The following is an 18,726-nucleotide window of genomic DNA, read 5'->3' on the forward strand; positions in this document are numbered from 1 at the left end:
CATACAATTCACTTGGCTTTAAGGGCTCCCAGCCTTCACTAAATGGTTCTTCAACACTTTTGAAGACTTTGTGTTTCTCATTCACTCTTTGTTCTCTTAAGGGCTTACGGTTGCCATAATTTGTTAAACATAAATGCTCTCATCTCAGTGACGTTCCTGTCAGTCCCAGGTTGCCTGCATGTTGAGGTAAACCTGCACCCGGTCACCCAAGGACAGAAGGGCGAGTCCTCGTCTCTGTGAACAACGGCGGACCAAACGGTTTACTTGGGTGCAAAGCTGGTTTTTCAATGGATGATTTCACAAACAGGGTTTCCGAGGCTTTAAGGGGGAGAAAGGTGAACCGGGCTTGCCGGGCCTGGACGGGCTGGATGCCCCTTGCCCTGTGGTATGGTGCTCTTTCCTTCCCTTTCCCAGCATGCCCTCATCCAAATTAATCCTGAATTTATATTAAAATTATACTTGCCCATTTTAAACCATAAGAAACCATGCTGGCAACTAATCAAGTCCATAAATGACATTTTGTAGTCGTTGTCATGTCCCAGGATATTGCTTCCTCAAAATAGCCACCTGTCTTTTAAGGTAGCTCATATACAAAAGCAAATTTTCTGCAGTTAAAGCTAATTTTTAATCCATTTATTAAATGTAATGCTTTATTAAGGTTTCGCATGTTACAGTTAAACTGTTTTTACTATATTTATTCAATTAAATCATACAAAACATTGTCGGAAAATCAGCAAAATAGCAGTTCACATTAAGCTAGGTCATTTACAAAAGCTTATTTTTTGCCATTGAAACTCATTTTAAATCAAATTAATGATTACAATACTCTATAGTGTGTCATATATTAAAATTAAGCTGTTCGTCTTGTATGTATTCAATTAATTCCTAGAAAACAAGCTAGCCAAATATCTCTATTGCGGTCCTAAAATTGCTAGGGAAAATGACTGACTTGACGCATTTGTCACTATAGAAAAAATGCTAATAGACAAATGTTACTGTTTTAATTATTTTCATTGAATATATATTCCGTGCACAATACAGGCATGTGCAAAACTTAAAATATGGACTAAATTAATTTAAAGAATATTTCTCTTTTTCTTGTTCTTGTTATTACAAAATCGTATTTTGGTGTTTTATGTTATCGTTTACAAAGTCAGGGAGAAGTCTCTGGATACAGGAAGGCTTTGAGGGCAAAACCCAAATAATTTAAATGGGAGCCAGTACTTTTGTTTAGTTACTGTGCATAATACTCTATATTTTGTTTAAATGCAATACCACAGATACATCTGATAAGAAACGTTTTCTAAAAAATGTGTTATTGTATTTATTTTAGTTACTTGCTATAACAAAAAAAATCACTTATATAATCAAAGTATCGGATTGGGACTCCAAATTGATTCAGGATCAGAGACTAAAATTGTTGGATCCCTACCAGTAGTATTGAGGAAAAACCAACACTAACATGTTCAACTTGCTCTGCCGTACATCAAGCGTCATTTTAGATAGATCTGTATTCTTATGGGTTAAATTGCTTCACTCACCATATGCAGAGAGAATGAAGTCTTTTGGTGAGGAGATAAATAATGCCCCATAAATAATACATTATCTATCTTCAAAACACTATTTGTGGCTAACATGGCATGAAAAAAAGTTATTGAGCATGAATGTTTAAGCATTTTTATCACACAATAAGCAATGTTTACTTTGTCTTCTCTTGCATGGAGCACCAATTCTAAGGAACATTACCAAGGGTTGTGCATAGCATAGTGGGATCTAGGATCTACAGTAAAGCATTTTTTCACGTGTTCACTCAAGTATGTTTTGACTTTTTGGACAACCAAAGCTTGCCTGGATGAAACTGAGCTGCTTGACTTGCGCACTGCAGTTCCTTAATTGTAGTGAGCTAGATTTCCTTCTGATGCAGCTTTGTGCATGCTTTATCAACCAGATCTGAAATATTTGGGATGTACAATAAAAATTACGAAAGTCAATTGAATGTGTGGTTAGCAGACTTTTCACAGTCTCTTACCTTTTCAGACAATCAGGACATGTATCCACTATTCTCAAAAATATCTGCTTGTCTATTCATTCAACATCCCAATACCTTGTTTTTATACAGGTATTTCCTAACTTTAAATGAGTTTGTTTTACATTATCGTTCTTTCTGCTTCCATCTTTTTGCATTACGACTACTGTACGTGTAGTGGTACCTCTGTTTTTATTAGAAATCCGTTCCAAAAGGTCAGAGAGAAATTAAAACCAAACAAATTATGTAAATCCAATTAATCCATTCTAGAAACTCAAAAATATGAACCCTTTTTATCGATAATAATTATAGTTTACGTGCAGAAAACAATGTGAAATCCATCCATCCATCCATTTTCTACCGCTTGTCCCTTTCGGGGTCGTGGGGGGTGCTGGAGCCTATCTCAGCTGCATTCGGGCGGAAGGCGGCCTACACCCTGGAAAAGTCGCCACCTCATCGCAGAGCCAACACAGATAGACAGACAACATTCACACTCACATACTAGGGCCAATTTAGTGTTGCCAATCAACCTATCCCCAGGTGCATGTCTTTGGAGGTGGGAGGAAGCCGGAGTACCCCGGAGGGAACCCACGCAGTCACGGGGAGAACATGCAAACTCCACACAGAAAGATCCCTGGGATTGAACTCAGGACTACTCAGGACCTTTGTATTGTGAGGCACATGCACTAACCCCTGTTCCACCGTGCTGCCCACAATGTGAAATAGACTATATATAAATGTCAAATTGGTAAAAGGTCCTGTTTACCTTTTGTGGCAATTAGCGGCGAGTGAGGTGGGGACGCCACCTTTTACTTTATTTAGTATGAGGTAATAAAGTAGAGAGGCTAAATCACTAACGCATGGGATTCTTTGTTTTGGTACTGAATTTCGTAAAATGATACGGAGTTGAAAGACTAGTGTGTTATGTGCAATGGTTGGTCATACAATAACGATAAATGGTATTTAAAAACCGAAACAAAATATTGGAAAAAATGATGGTCAAAAAACGATTCATACGAAAAGAGGGGAGTATGAAAACTGAGTTACCAATGCATGTGAAAAAATACTAAAGTCAATAACTTCCAATAATTTTGTATTGGTGATGAGGAAAGAACAATTTGTTTTAACAACAAAGTGACAACCTTGGAATATTTAGAGTATTATTTGAAGACTAGACTGGTTTGACTAGATCTGACCAATTTAAGTCTATGAGAATGAACTGATAAAACCTACTCTGATGAGATGCAAAACTTCTTCTAAGGCAAACTGAACAGCCCAGTTGTGATGGATTGAATGCCCTGAGAATACAATGACATGGATGAACAAAAACATCCACAGACATTCTTTGAAGCAAAGAAAAAGAAAGATAAATATTCCAACTAAATCAAATTGGACCGATGCGTGTAACAGTGGGTGGCAAAATGGTTCGTTAAACTAAGCATGAGTTTGATCCAGTGGAGAGTAGTAACTACTGTGTTTTCAAGTAGATCTTTGCTGCAAGCTACAAGCAAAATTAGCATTCAAACATTCTGAAAAAAACAACAATAACTATACCTAAGTAGGGGTGTAACAGTACATTCCGTACAGTGCATTCATAATCCGATTTTCGGTCTGGTATGGAGGCGTTCCAAATTCTCAAACATTACACATTAAGCGAGGGACAGGAAGTGTTTATGCATGATGTGTCTACTCATTATACAAATACACTACAATAAAAACCATCTACCGTCATAAAAGTCACTTGTTTTCAAAGCATTTAAGCTTCCCGGTGAAATACATAAACGGACAAAGACAAGTGGATAAGACGAGAGCAGTGTGTCGCTATTGTTCAGTAGAGATGGTATACGAGGCTACTAAGTGCAACTAATAATTAGTGTTGCCCCAATCCGTCATTGATATCGGTCCGATATCAGATAAAAAATAAAGTGTTGGATTATGTGGGCGTGCATGTAAAATGTGTGATATAATGTCCAATACAAACAGTCCTAGGAACCGTACCCATGCGGCATCCATTGCACCGGTCACCCAGTGGGTGTCCCCTACATCTGCGGTCCTTTCCAAGTTTTCTCGTTGTTCCCATTGGGTTGAGTTTTTTTCTTGCCCTGATGTGGGTTCTGAGCCAAGGATGTCGTTGTGGCTTGTGCAGCACTTTCAGACATCTGTGATTAAGGGCTATAACTAAACTTTGATTGATTGACTTATATGCACGTATGTAAAGAGTTGTGCTCATAAGTTTACATACCCTGGAATACGTTGATGACTTATTGCCCATTCTTCAGAGAATATGAATGATAACACAAAAGCCTTTCTTCCACTCATGGTCAATGGTTGGGTGAAGCTATTTATTGGCAAACAACTGTGTTTACTTTTTAAAATCAAAATGACAAAAGAAAGTACCCAAATGACCCTGAACAAAAGATACATAGTAACTTTGAACTGATAACATGAACAAACGTTGACACAAACAGGTTTGCATGTCTAATCAAGGTTCCCATCCTAACCTGTGACCTGTTTGTTTGTAATTAATGTTTGTGTAAAAGGTCAGGAAGTTAGGACTTCTGACAGACCATTGCATCTTACATCCAGTGCTGCACAGACGTCTTTGGATTCTGAGTCATAGGGACAGCAAAATAGTTGTCAAAGGATCTGCGAGAAAAAGCAATTGAACTGAATAAAATAGGAAAGGGGTAGAAAAAAAATTAAAGGAATTGAGAATACTAATCAGCAGTGTTGAAATGTTGAATAAAAAGCAGAAAATGAGGGAAAACCACAGTCAGGTAGACCAGTGAAGATTTCAGCAACGGCTGCCAGGAAAAGTGTTTAAGATGCAAAGAAAAATACACAAATAACTTCAGCTGAAATACAGGATTCTCAGAAAAAATGTGGTGTGGTTGTTTGAAGATGCACAATAAGTAGTGTGGGGCGGTATAGCTCGGTTGGTAGAGTGGCCGTGCCACCAACTTGAGGGTTGCAGGTTCGATCCCTGCTTCTGCCATCCTAGTCACTGCCGTTGTGTCCTTGGGCAAGACACTTGACCCACCTGCTCCCAGTGCCACCCACACTGGTGTAAATGTAACTTAAATGTTGGGTTTCACTATGTATAGCGCTTTGCGTCACTAGAGAAAAAGCGCTATATAAATATAATTCACTTCACTTCACTTCACAAGTAGGCACTTGAAGAAAAATGGGCTGCATTGTTGAGTTGCTGGAAGAAAGCCATTTCTGCACTAATTTCACAAAGTATCCAGCTTACATTAACCCCAACAGCGCAGATACACGCCTCAAAACTTCTGGAACAAAGTAATTTGGAGTGATGAGACCAAAATTAAACTTTTTGGTTACAACCATAATTTGGAGAGTAATCAACAAGGCCTATGATGAATGAAACAATAATAATATTTATATAATAATAATATATTTATTACAATCTTTGGCAAGCTATGTAATGTTTGCTGTGGTCTGGAACAACATGGCACACAACTATCAGAAATGCAGCCAATATTGCATACAGATAATGTGTCATTAGACATGCAAAGCTAAATTATATACAAAGAGGATAAAAGTAAAGGATATTAAATGAGCTCAAATATACCTACAAATGAGGCATAATGATGCAATATGTACATACAGCTAGCCTAAATAGCATGTTAGCATTGATTAGCTAGCAGTCATGCACTGACCAAATATGCCTGATTAGCAGTCCAACAAGTCAGTAACATCAACAAAGCGCACCTTTGTGCATTCACGCAGAGCATGAAACTTTTGGTGGACAAAATGAGACAAAGATGGAGTGGAAGATGTTACATGTAAACAAACTGTTGTGTCACAGTCCACACTAAGGTGAGTTCAAGAACCGTCGAAATTAGTAGGACGATGGATGGATGGAAAACGATGTTCACCAAATACTCTCATCAGTGAAGCATACACAAATACATATTAAACAGTGGGCTTTCTAACAACTGGGAAGGTTTGTGTCATGTTTAACCTCAAACAAAAAACATATTAAAACAAAAAAAATATTTTTCCCCCATCTTTTTCCATTTTCAATCCTTTTTTATAAATGCTCCAGGGAGCCACTGGGGCGGCACTAAAGAGCCGCATGCAGCTTGAGAGCCGCGGGTCGCTGACCCCCGCCCTAACCATTAATCATGAGTGGAAGAAAGGCTTTTGTGTTATCATCCGTACTCTTTTAAGAATTGCTCAGAAATCATACATTTTCCCAGGGTATGTAAACTTATGAGCACAACTATATATATATATATATATATATATATCCATCCATCCATTTGCTACCGATTGTCCCTTTCGGGGTCGCGGGGGGTGCTGGAGCCTATCTCAGCTGCATTTGGGCGGTAGGCGGGGTAAACCCTGGACAAGTGGCCACCTCATCGCAGGGCCAACACAGATAGACAGACAACATTCACACTCACATTAACACACTAGGGCTAATTTAGTGTTGCCAATCAACCTATCCCCAGGTGCATGTTTTTGGAGGTGGGAGGAAGCCAAAGTACCCGGAGGGAACCCTCATAGTCACAGAGAGAACATGCATATATATACATATATATATATATATATGTATATATATATATATATATTTATATATATATATATATATATATATATATATATGTATATATATATGCATGCATATATACGTTAGGTCAGGAAAAAACACAGAGGCTATATCATCCCTACAAGCCTGTTTCGCAGGTTTCCCTGATCGTCAGGGGATCGTATATATATATATATATATATATATATATATATATATATATATACAATTTAATACTATTGTCATATCGTGATAATGCATTTTGATGACACATTCTTGCTGTGTCCTGCAAATTTGACAGGGACAATCGAACTAACACATCCTCAATGGACTGTAGCATGGCTGCCAGCGAACTGGCTGCCAAAGTAACTCCACATCAAACTTTCAAACTATGCTTCGGGCAAAAACAGTACAAATAAAGATGCTTTTAAATCATTGAAGTAAGTTTTTTTTACAAATACCATTATCACTGGAGGACAAGGAATAGCTGCACTACACACCATACGAGGATATGTGAACCGTTAAAATAGAGCTCGAATGTAAACAGAAGTGGGTGGATCGATACAAATATTGAATACATGTATAGTAGATTATCAGTATATGGTCGATACTTCAGTGATTAAATAAACAATGTTTTATTTTAAAACTTTATTGTCAATTTTGCTATTGTTTACAACCTCAACTCAACTCTTTTCACAAAGTCACCAAAACCTTCAAAGAAAATGTGAGGTTTTCATGAAGTGATTAATTTCAGAATTTTTTCATTCGTGTAAACTGCTTTTCAAGTCACATCTTTTGTATTTCTTGTATTATTGCTTTTCACTTGGCTATGTTTGTTCACGCTTCATTTTCTTTTTTTTCCCAGGGAGATGACGGCCTGCCTGTACCTGGCTGTTGGAACAAAGTAAGCAAACATAGCATCACAGTGTGATACTAATGCTCACACTTTTCTAACGTCATGTTTGAAATAACATTTTGCTTTTTGCTTTCTCCCTGCAGTGATAACTTTGGAATGGCTTGTGTAATTGTACATAGTATATTTATTTTTTTACTTTTCCCCTGTTATAACACACCACAGTCAAAAGAGCTTAAAAACTTACCACAAATGTTTTGTACTATTTTTTTTAATACGTAATGAGATGTATTTGACATGTATATCTGTGCATCACTTTTTTAACATGTTTGGCAGAGGAAGAATTAATTATTAGCAGTTACATATGCATGATATTTGTGCATACTGTGATGCTTTTTAACTTATTGTACTGTTCTGTTGGACTGGACCATGCTGCACTGAGTTGAGGCTGGAAAGATTCTTAAAGGCATTGAAAAAAAGTCTTAGTTGAACTCTCCTCTTTAAAGTACAGTATTAAACATTATGTGTACTGTATACCAGTTTAAATGTTATTCCATGTTCACACGGTGCTGGAAAGCTGGCCTAAGTCTGTGCATTGATTTAAATTTGTTTGCTGTTGTCGTGGGCTCATATTGTGCTAATGAAGTCTTTATTTTATTTGTTTTGTTTTTTTCAATTTAGTGCTGTCACAGTGTTTTTATAGTAATTTATCCCCATGGAAAATTATAGCTCTGGCAACTTAGAACAATACAGTACAGCCTGGATCTGTTTGAAACTGATCACACAATACGTTTAATACCACTAAAACAGTGGAACTGTATACGCCCCTTGGACTGGCTGACTCCCGTCAACATAAGTGGCTGTTGACATAAACGGTTGAACACTTAAGCAAAACCAAATCTAGCCATTGCTGGCTCATTTGTCAATGACTTTGTCCAGAGACAGAAGTAGAATGGGCAATAATAAAGGACCTCTTAAAACTACGGCAGTTTTCCTCCATCTGTGCGTATTTTTCAATTCACACTCTTGTTTTTTCCATATATTTTATATAGCGGTGTCCCAAACCGCTACTGAAATCGGATATGGGTCTGACATCAGCAAAAATCTTATTATATGGGCTCGCATGTGAAATGTTTGATAAAAGCGCCCCGTTTACATTTTACTAGATCTAACTGTCCTTTTGGGATTTGGACGGCTTTTTTAGAGATTAATGTGCCTTAAAATGCTTAATTTCGTGTCAGCTTTTTCAAAAAGTTGCAGCAAAAATGTGATGCTTATTATTTTGTTCAATACAACTTTCTGTCTATATCAATAGTGGTGATTTCCATCCATCCATTTTCTACCGCTTGTCCCTGATTTGTGTTAGTAAATCGGAGACGGTGAGAGATTTTCATCACACTCCAACATCTCTGCCAATGCAAATAAGGAAGTCCAGACATGGTGGGCGAAGCAGAGACACATTTGATTGGTTAGTTAGATCAGGGCTCAATGTTTTCCAGGCCAAGGACTCCCAAACGGATGGAGAGATGGAACGGGTACCCCGTACTTATATCCTGTATAAAAGTGTGTTTTAAATCACAGGTACCTCGTTATTGTGCGATACTCGGGTGCATTTCAGGTTGTCCTCAGGTTTCGAAGAAGTTCTGTTACTCGGTAGTGAATGCTGCATCCCTCGCGCACACAGCTCGTGTGCAAATAATTGTGGAGCAATCTCTTTTATCAACTCTTCAATCTATTTGTTCACTACAATGTGTTGAATTACTGTTATTTTACACACATATAAACATTATTTAAAAAAATAAGTGTAAATATACTTTTAAAAAATAGATTTTAAATGTGATCAACGAAAATGTTCTCGATCCTTCCGCAGTCCCTCAGTCCTGTTGAAGGCTTGTGAGACAATGATTGGCCAAACGGTGCCCAAAATCCGCAAGGATTGGTTAAATTTGCGAGAAATTGGTATGATTGCAACATCGCGAATACCTGAAGGGTCTGGTATAATGTTTGTATTTATTACATAGGGTTAAACATTTCCATTTGTTCAATAGTTTTTTTGCAATATTAGCACATAGTGGTAGGAAGCGTATGTGAAGAAAAAGTTGCAACGACATTTTTTGTGAATTTTCACATCCTAATCATTTAGATTAAACCAGGTACAGTATGTAGTTTTCCACCTAATGCCACATGCTTAAAAACTGAAAAGGCTGTATTTTGACATGTTTAATATGAGACAAAGTAAAAAAAGCATTACAAATTTGATAATCGAAAAAGCTAGATAGTACATATTTTGAGGGGAAAAACAACATTTTAGTTATTGGTGTTACGTTCTGCTATTGTGGTTTGTAGCCTTACCTTAGGATGCCAAGACATACTTGTTAATTCAAACAATAGTGTTTTATTGTACCACAAGAGGCGCTAGCAAGGAGCAGCATACGTAAAAAAACATTTGAGTCGCTGGAGTCCAAAAAACCCAAAGGTTTTGCTGAGAAAATGGTGACCAAAAAGCTGTGGGATAGAATAAAATACCTTTATTGTCTATGCAATAAAAACGGTTGGAAGAAAATTCCAGAGAACACCACAAAGAAAACGCATTGCTTGAGAGACTCACCGAAGAATCCCTCAACCAATTTGAAAAATACTAGAAGCCCAAAAAGCGCTATTTTGTACAGTTTTGAGTAACACACACACACACACACACACGAGGGGATCCAGTTTGGTGGCTACAGGATTAGGTATCTGCTTTTGCAGACGATGTGTTCTTGATGGCTTCATCTGGCCAGGATCTTCAGCTCTCACTGGATCGGTTCGTAGCCGAGGTTGAAGCGACTGGGATGAGAATCAGCACCTCCAAGTCCGAGTCCATGATTCACGGGGGGAAAAAGGGTGGTGTGCCATCTCCAGGTTGGGGAGGAGATCTTGCCCCATGTACCTTGTAGTCTTGTTCAAGAGTGGGGAAGAGTGGATCTTGAGATCAACAGACAGATCGGTGCGGCGTCTGCAGTGACGCTGTATCAATCCCTCGTGGTGAAGAAGGAGCTGAGCCAGAAGGCAAAGCTCTCAATTTACCAGTCGATCTACGTTCTTATCATCATCTATGGTCATGAGCTTTTGGGTTATGACGGCAAGGACAAGATCACGGGTACAACGGTTGAAATTAGATTCCTCCTTCGGGTGGCAAGGCTTTCCCTTAGAGATAGGGTGAGGAGCTCTGTCATTTGTGAGGATCTCAAAGTAAAGCCACTGCTTCTCCACAGCTAGAGGAGCCAGGTGAGGTGGTTTGGGCATCTGGTCAGTATGCCGCCCGGACGCCTCCCTGGGGAGGTGTTTAGGGCACGTCTGAGTGGTAGGAGGCCATGGGAAAGACCTAGGACACGTTGGAGAGACTATGTCTCCCGGCTGGCCTGGGAAAGCCTCAGGATCCCCCGGGATGAGCTGGACCAAGTAGCTGGGGAGAGGGAAGTCTGTACAGGCCAAAAGTTTGGACACACCTTCTCATTCAATGCGCTTTCTTTATTTTCATGACTTTTTACATTGTAGATTGTCAATGAAGGCATCAAAACTATGAATGAACACATGTGGAGTTATGTACTTAAAAAAGGTGAAATAACTGAAAACATGTTTTATATTCTAGTTTCTTCAAAATAGCCACCCTTTGCTGATTACTTTTTCGCACACTCTTGGCATTCTCTCGATGAGCTTCAAGAGGTAGTCGCCTAAAAGGGTTTTCACTTCACGTGTCATAGTTTTGATGCCTTCAGTGACAATCAACAAGGTAAATCGTCTTGAAAATAAAGAAAACGCATTGAAATGTGAAAGTGTGTCCAAACTTTTGGCCTGTACTGTATATACACTATCGTTCAAAAGTTTGGGGTCACATTGAAATGTCCTTATTTTTGAAGGAAAAGCACTGTACTTGTCAATGAAGATAACTATAAACTAGTCTTAACTTTAAAGAAATACACTCTATACATTGCTAATGTGGTAAATGACTATTCTAGCTGAAAATGTCTGGTTTTTGGTGCAATATCTACATAGGTGTATAGAGGCCAATTTCCAGCAACTATCACGCCAGTGTTCTAATGGTACAATGTGTTTGCTCATTGGCTCAGATGGCTAATTGATGATTAGAAAACCCTTGTGCAATCATGTTCACACATCTGAAAACCGTTTAGCTCGTTACAGAAGCTACAAAACTGACCTTCCTTTGAGCAGATTGAGTTTCTGGAGCATCACATTTGTGGGGTCAATTAAACGCTCAAAATTGCCAGAAAAAGAGAACTTTCATCTGAAACTCGACAGTCTATTATTGTTCTTAGAAATGAAGGCTATTCCACAAAATTGTTTGGGTAACCCCAAACTTTTGAACGGTAGTGATAGATAATATATATATATATATATATATATAGTGATGTGCAGTCACAAAACAACCTCCCAGAGTCAGTTCTGTTAGGGTTCAAACGCAGCAGCGTTGCTTTATTCAGTCACTTTTGGAATGCAGGTTAACTTAAGTTCCTCCCGGTTGGGGCTATCATTTAAACAAACAAATTACCGCATTTCTCATGCCTTGATCAGGTCTCCTAAATTGCCTGGAACATATAGCAGAGAAACATCTGATCAGTGCAAAGTTCAAATATCACAGCATTCAATGAATCAAACATCTTACACATTTAGCAGACTAATTTACAATCTATATTTCAGTGGAGCAACACACTTACCGCCCGATGGAAGCAGACCTTTCCCAGCAGGGAGCCAGCCACGCAATGAGTCAAACACTGAGGTGCTATTTAACTCAAACACAGTGATTGCCAACCTGACACAGCTGCCTTGGGGCAGGTGGCCACACCTCAGCCTGATTGAGGATAAAATTAGGGATGTACTTGCCTTCAATGACCACACCTAAAGAGTGGCATAGTTTGACCATCTGGTGCATGCTTTCACTGTGATGGCTGGCCCTCTGCCCAGTCTCACCTGTTCGGAGGTATTGTGATGCTCCACATATCCCCCCCTAAGCTCCTTGTTGGGATGAGGAGCTTCCTGTTCCTCATCTTCGTAGCGGCGGGACATCGTAGCGGCGGGACATCGTGTCGGATATCCTTTCCAGGGCGGTGCTCGACGGTGAACTTATAATTTTGCAGTTCCAGGAACCAGCGTGTCACCTAAACGTTGCTGTCCTTATTGGTGGCCATCCATTTGAGGGGGGCGTGGTCGGTCACCAGAGTGAAGCGTCTTCCCCATAGGTAATACCTGAGATGGTGGATGGCCCACTTCACAGCAAGACACTCCTTCTCCACGGTAGAGTAATTTCTCGTGCTTTAGCAGTTTTCGGCTAATGAAGGTTACGGGGTGTTCATCGGTGCCAACCAATTGGGCTAGGACTGCCCCGATCCCAGAGCCAGAGGCATCTGTGTGGAGAACGAATCGCTTCGTGAAGTCAGGTGCAACAAGGATGGGTTCCTCACACAGAGCCTGCTTTAACTTCTCGAAGGCCTCTTCCGTTTCGGTGGTCCAAGATACTCGGTGGGTTGACCGTTGGCGAGTGAGGTCGTTGAGGGGGGCTGCTATTGTTGCAAAGTTTTTGATACATTTCTGGTAGTAGCCGATCAGACCTAAGAAAGACTGCACCTGTCTTTTAGTGATGGGGCGGGGCCAGTTCCGTATCTTCTCCACCTTCTGGGCTTGGGGTCGCACACACCCACGGCCTATCGTATACCCGAGGTAGTCGGTTTCGGTCCATCCTACCCGGCACTTCTTGCCGTTCGCTGTTAGACCAGCCTGACGAAGGGCCCTGAGGACAGCCTCCAGGTGTTCCAGATGGTGGGCCCAGGTGGCGCTGTGGACCACGATGTCATCAAGGTAGGCGGCGGCATAGGCTTGGTGAGGACGGAGGATTCGGTCCATCATGCGCTGGAAGGTCGCAGGGGCCCCGTGGAGGCCGAAGGGAAGGACAGTGTACTGGAACAAGCCGTCTGGAGTCGAGAAGGCCGTCTTGGGTTTGGCTCTCTGGGTCAGGGGTACCTGCCAATACCCTTTTGTCAAGTCCATGGTGCTGACGAAGCGGGCAGGTCCAAGGCGGTCAATCAGCTCATCGGCTCTAGGCATGGGATATGCATCAAAGGTGGATATGTCATTTAGTTTTCGGAAGTCGTTGCAAAACCTCAAGGAGCCATCTGGTTTAGGGACGATGACGATTGGACTGGACCAAGGGCTGTAGGATTCTTCAATGACGCCTTGGTCAAGCATCTTTTTTACCTCTTCTTTTATCGCTTCCCTCCGCGCTTCTGGGACCCTGTATGGTCGTTGCCTGACCACCTTCCCAGGCGGGGTCTCGATGTCATGTTCTATGACATGGGTGCACCCGGGCATCTCTGCAAAAATGTCCCGGTAGCGGCCCAAGAGCTCTTGAACGTCTTGGACTTGTGTTGGGCCAAGGTCCACGCCTATATTGACGGCGGGTTTCTAGGAAGAGAGGTCCGTTAGAAGGGCAGGGCTAGGCAAAGGTGCAGCAGTGTGCCATCTTTTCAATACATTTACATGGTACAGCTGCAAACCTTTCCTCCGGCCGGGTTGCTGCACACGGTAGTTGACGGCCCCCACTCGCTCAGCGATCTCGTACGGGCCGTGCCACTTAGCCAGGAATTTGCACTCTGCCGTCGGGACCAATACTAAGACAAGGTCACCCACCTTAAACTCACGGAGACGGGCGCCCTTGTTGTAGGTTCGTGCCTGGGCAGCTTGAGCCTTCTCCATATGGTGCCGGACCAGTGGCCATACCCTTCTGGCTCTCTCCTGTAGGTGTTCCACGTGGTCTATAACGTTCCGGTGGGGGGAGGGCTGACTTTCCCAGGCTTGCTTGGCGAGGTCTAGCAGACCCCGTGGAATTCCGCCCGTAGAGCAGCTCAAAGGGGGAAAAACCTGTTGAGGCTTGTGGCACTTCATGAATAGCAAACAGTACATAAGGAATTAACCGGTCCCAGTCTTTCCCGTCAACTTCAACCAGTTTCCTTGACATTGTCTTCAAGGTTGAATTAAAGTGTTCCACTAGTCCGTTAGTTTGTGGGTGATAGACGGAAGTTCTGATCTGTTTTATCTTAAGCCATTTATACAACGCAGTCATTACACGGGCCATAAAACAGGTACCCTGGTCTGTCAAAAACTCGTCTGCTATTCCCACCCGGCTAAAAAGCATGAGTAGTTCATGGGCAACATTCTTGGCGGTAGCAACACGCAAGTGAATGGCCTTGGGGTATCAGGTTGCATAATCGACAATGACAAGGATATAGCGGTGTCCACGAGACGATTTTGGCAACGGCCCCACAATGTCCATAGCTATCCGAGAAAATGGCATCTCAATAATAGGAAGGGGTATGAGGGGATTCCGGAGAAAGGGCCGCGGTGCCGCTTTTTGACATTCCGGACAGGTGCGACAAAAGTCCTCGACGGCTCGTTTCACCCCAGGCCAATAAAAACGTGCGACCACTCGGTCGTAAGTCTTCTGGGCTCCCAGATGAGGCCCTAATTGGTGGGAGTGAGCGAGGTACAACACCCGGGTGACGTAACTTTTCAGCACTAATAGTTGTTCGACAACCCCCCCCCCCTTAGTTTTTTCACTTCGGTACAACAGACCCGCTTTTACCAAAAAATGAGGATAAGACATCCCACTCACCCCAGAGACCAGTTGATCGTCGATGTTGGCGATGATTTGGCGGGCCATTTCCAGGTTCGGGTCAGCCCATTGGGATGTGGCGTACTCGCCTTGAGGTGGATTTCCCTCGACTGGCATGAGCGGGAACTCAGAGAAGGGGTCTTCACTGGCTGGAGGGGTCTCTGCCCCGCTGGCGTCTCTTTCAGATGCTCCACCTCCTGGTGAGGTTCCTCTAGGTGCCCGGAAGGTGGGGAATGCGGTCCGCGGGGTCGAGGCGGCTGTAAGTCGGTCCCGGCGTCTTGTTTGTCGGGGAGGATGTGGGTGGCGGCGGCCTGGGTTCCAATACCGCTGGAAGAGGATACAATCCGTGCCTATCAGCAGAGGGACAGGTAGGTTGGGGACCACCCCAGCAGCCACAACAGCGTCTCCACGGGGGCTCTGGACCCGGATATGGCTGACTGGGTAATGGCGGACATCACCATGGACGCAGGTGACCGGGACGGTGTCTGAGCCGACAGGACCAGCGTAGTCAGTCCTCACCAAGGTGACGACACTGCCAGAATCAATCAGGGCATGGGTGTCGGTACCTCCCACCCGCACCGGCAGGGTGGCATGGGGTCGGCCGGTGTCCCCGGTGTGCAAACAAGGTCCTGCCCACTCACCGGGTGGCCATCGCTCCCTTGTCGCAGTGCGCTCAAAGAGCTCCAAATAGGCTTCAACGTCGTCCTCGGGGCCTTGTTTGTTGAAGACTCCCTCGGGGCTCGAACCACTGCTTCGTCTTTGTCGACCATCTTGAGCAGTTCCTTCATCGCATTCTGCAACTCCGCCTGGCTTTGCAAGAGCGCCCTTACTGCTTGCTCCATACTGTGGTTGGGGAGAGTCTTCTATGCCCGCATTCTCCACCAATTTGTGATGTGCGGTCACAAAACAACCTCCCAGTCAGTTCTGTTAGGGTTCAAACGCAGCAGCGTTGCTTTATTCAGTCACTTTTTTGGAATGCAGGTTAACTTAAGTTCCTCCCGGTTGGGGCTATCATTTAAACAAACAAATTACCGCATTTCTCATGCCTTGATCAGGTCTCCTAAATTGCCTGGAACATATAGCAGAGAAACATCTGATCAGTAGTGATGGGTCCGGCAACACCGATGCATCGGCGCATGCGTCGAGCTCATAGAGCGATACCCTGTGTCGGTGCGCGTATCGCTTTTAGAAAGTCACGTGACCGAACACGAGCTGTTTTGGTCACGTGACCGCTCATGAGCTGTTCTGGTCACGTGACCGCTCATGAACTGTATCGCACTGATGCCTGCGCGCCAAACTGTGTTTATTAGGAAGCGGCGCAATGCGTGTTGACGAACACCGTTAGGGCCGCTTGTTGTCACTATCACTCAAAGTTGCATTTCAAAATTACACAGAATAAATGTGTTTATTTTGTTTAGAATTCAGATGGGTTTGATTTAGTGCGCGGCATACATTGGTTGTGCGGCGCACGGAGGACGCTTGAGCACTGCGCAATTGCGCAGGCGCGCACCTTAGTGGGAACGTTGCTCACAGGGCACAGAGGAGGCGTCAGTGCGATACAGTTCGCGTATCGGTCACGTGACCAAAGCAGCTCATGATCGGTCACGTGACTTTCTAAAAGCGGTACGCGCACCGACACAGGGTTTCGCTCTATGAGCTCGACGCATGCGCTGATGCATCTGTGTTGCAGGACCCATCACTACTGTTACTAGAGAAGGTACAGGAATGACGGTGTGGCGAAGTTGGTAGAGTGGCCGTGCCAGCAATCGGAGGGTTGCTGGTTACTGGTGTTCAATCCCCACCTTCTACCATCCTGGTCACGATACATGTTCACATTATTTGACTGTATCTAAAAAAGATAAAAATATATTTGTATTTAAGATATGAAATAATCCTAAATGAAATACAATGACTTGGTTTATATTATTGTATACAGGTCATATAGGTTGAGTCGGTCCATAGGTTGCCTGTAGGGATTTTTAATGTCCAGCAGATGTCAGTATTTAGTGACACAGTATCAATACAGTTTTGCAATGTGTCGAAACGCTTCATGAGGCCTCATCAACCCATCACTACTGATCAGTGCAAAGTTTAGTGATGGGTCCGGCAACACAGATGCATCGGCGCATGCGTCGAGCTCATAGAGCGATACCCTGTGTCGGTGCGCGTATCGCTTTTAGAAAGTCACGTGACCGAACACGAGCTGTTTTGGTCACGTGACCGCTCATGAGCTGTTCTGGTCACGTGACCGCTCATGAACTGTATCGCACTGACGCCTGCGCGCCAAACTGTGTTTATTAGGAAGCGGCGCAATGCGTGTTGTTGACGAACACCATTAGGGCCGCTTGTTGTCACTGTCACTCAAAGTTGCATTTCAAAATTACACAGAATAAATGTGTTTATTTTGTTTAGAATTCAGATGGGTTTGATTTGGTGCGCGGCATATATTGGCTGTGCGGCGCACGGTGTGCGCGGAGGACGCTTGAGCACTGCGCAATTGCGCAGGCGCGCACCTTAGAGGGAAGGTTGCTCACAGGGCACAGAGGAGGTGTCAGTGCGATACAGTTCGCGTATCGGTCACGTGACCAAAGCAGCTCATGATCGGTCACGTGACTTTCTAAAAGCGGTACGCGCACCGACACAGGGTTTCGCTCTATGAGCTCGACGCATGCGCCGATGCATCTGTGTGGACCCATCACTACTGTTACTAGAGAAGGTACAGGAATGACGGCGTGGCGAAGTTGGTAGCGTGGCTGTGCCAGCAATTGGTTACTGGGGTTCAATCCCCACCTTCTACCATCCTAGTCATGATACATGTTCACATTATTTGACTGTATCTAAAAAATATATCTTTATTTAAATGAAGATATGAAATAATCCTAAATGAAATACAATGACTTGGTTTATATTATTGTATATACTAGGTCATAATATCAGTGTCAGTTGAGTCGGTCCATAGGTTGCCTGTAGGGATTTTTAATGTCCAGCAGATGTCAGTATTTAGTGACACTGTATCGACACAGTATCAATACAGTTTTGCAATGTGTCGAAACGCTTCATGAGGCCTCATCAACCCGTCACTAGCAAAGTTCAAATATCACAGCATTCAATGAATCAAACATCTTACACATTTAGCAGACTAATTTACAATCTATATTTCAGTGGAGCAACACACTTACCGCCCGATGGAAGCAGACCTTTCCCAGCAGGGAGCCAGCCACGCAATGAGTCAAACACTGAGGTGCTATTTAACTCAAACACAGTGATTGCCAACCTGACACAGCTGCCTTGGGGCAGGTGGCCACACCTCAGCCTGTTTGAGGATAAAATTAGGGATGTACTTGCCTTCAATGACCACACCTAAAGAGTGGCGTAGTTTGACCATCTGGTGCATGCTTTCACTGTGATGGCTGGCCCTCTGCCCAGTCTCACCTGTTCGGAGGTATTATGATGCTCCACAATATATATATATATATATATATATATATACATATATATATATATATATATATGTATGTAAACCCTCATGAAACAGGCCTGTAGAGATGAAATAGTCTTGTGATTTTTTCCCACACATACATATTACGCTCTACCACGGTATCGAGCACTATTTTTTTGGATAATCTAAT

The 18,726-nt window shown here is 42.9% G+C and overlaps 1 protein-coding gene across 1 annotated transcript in view; it reads left to right on the forward strand.

Moving 5' to 3' along the window:
- Positions 1 to 8,400, forward strand: part of col13a1 (collagen, type XIII, alpha 1) — a 125,789-nt gene extending 117,389 nt beyond the window's left edge. The window contains exons 38-39 of the mRNA XM_062058944.1: positions 7,447 to 7,485; positions 7,581 to 8,400. Of these exons, the coding sequence (XP_061914928.1) occupies positions 7,447 to 7,485; positions 7,581 to 7,583 (42 nt within the window). The 3' untranslated portion in view covers positions 7,584 to 8,400. The remainder of the gene's footprint in view (positions 1 to 7,446; positions 7,486 to 7,580) is intronic.
- The last annotated feature ends 10,326 nt before the right edge of the window (positions 8,401 to 18,726 follow it).

The sequence above is a fragment of the Entelurus aequoreus genome, linkage group LG09 (genome assembly GCF_033978785.1).
Source record: "Entelurus aequoreus isolate RoL-2023_Sb linkage group LG09, RoL_Eaeq_v1.1, whole genome shotgun sequence".
In the NCBI taxonomy this organism is placed as follows: Eukaryota; Metazoa; Chordata; class Actinopteri; order Syngnathiformes; family Syngnathidae; genus Entelurus; species Entelurus aequoreus.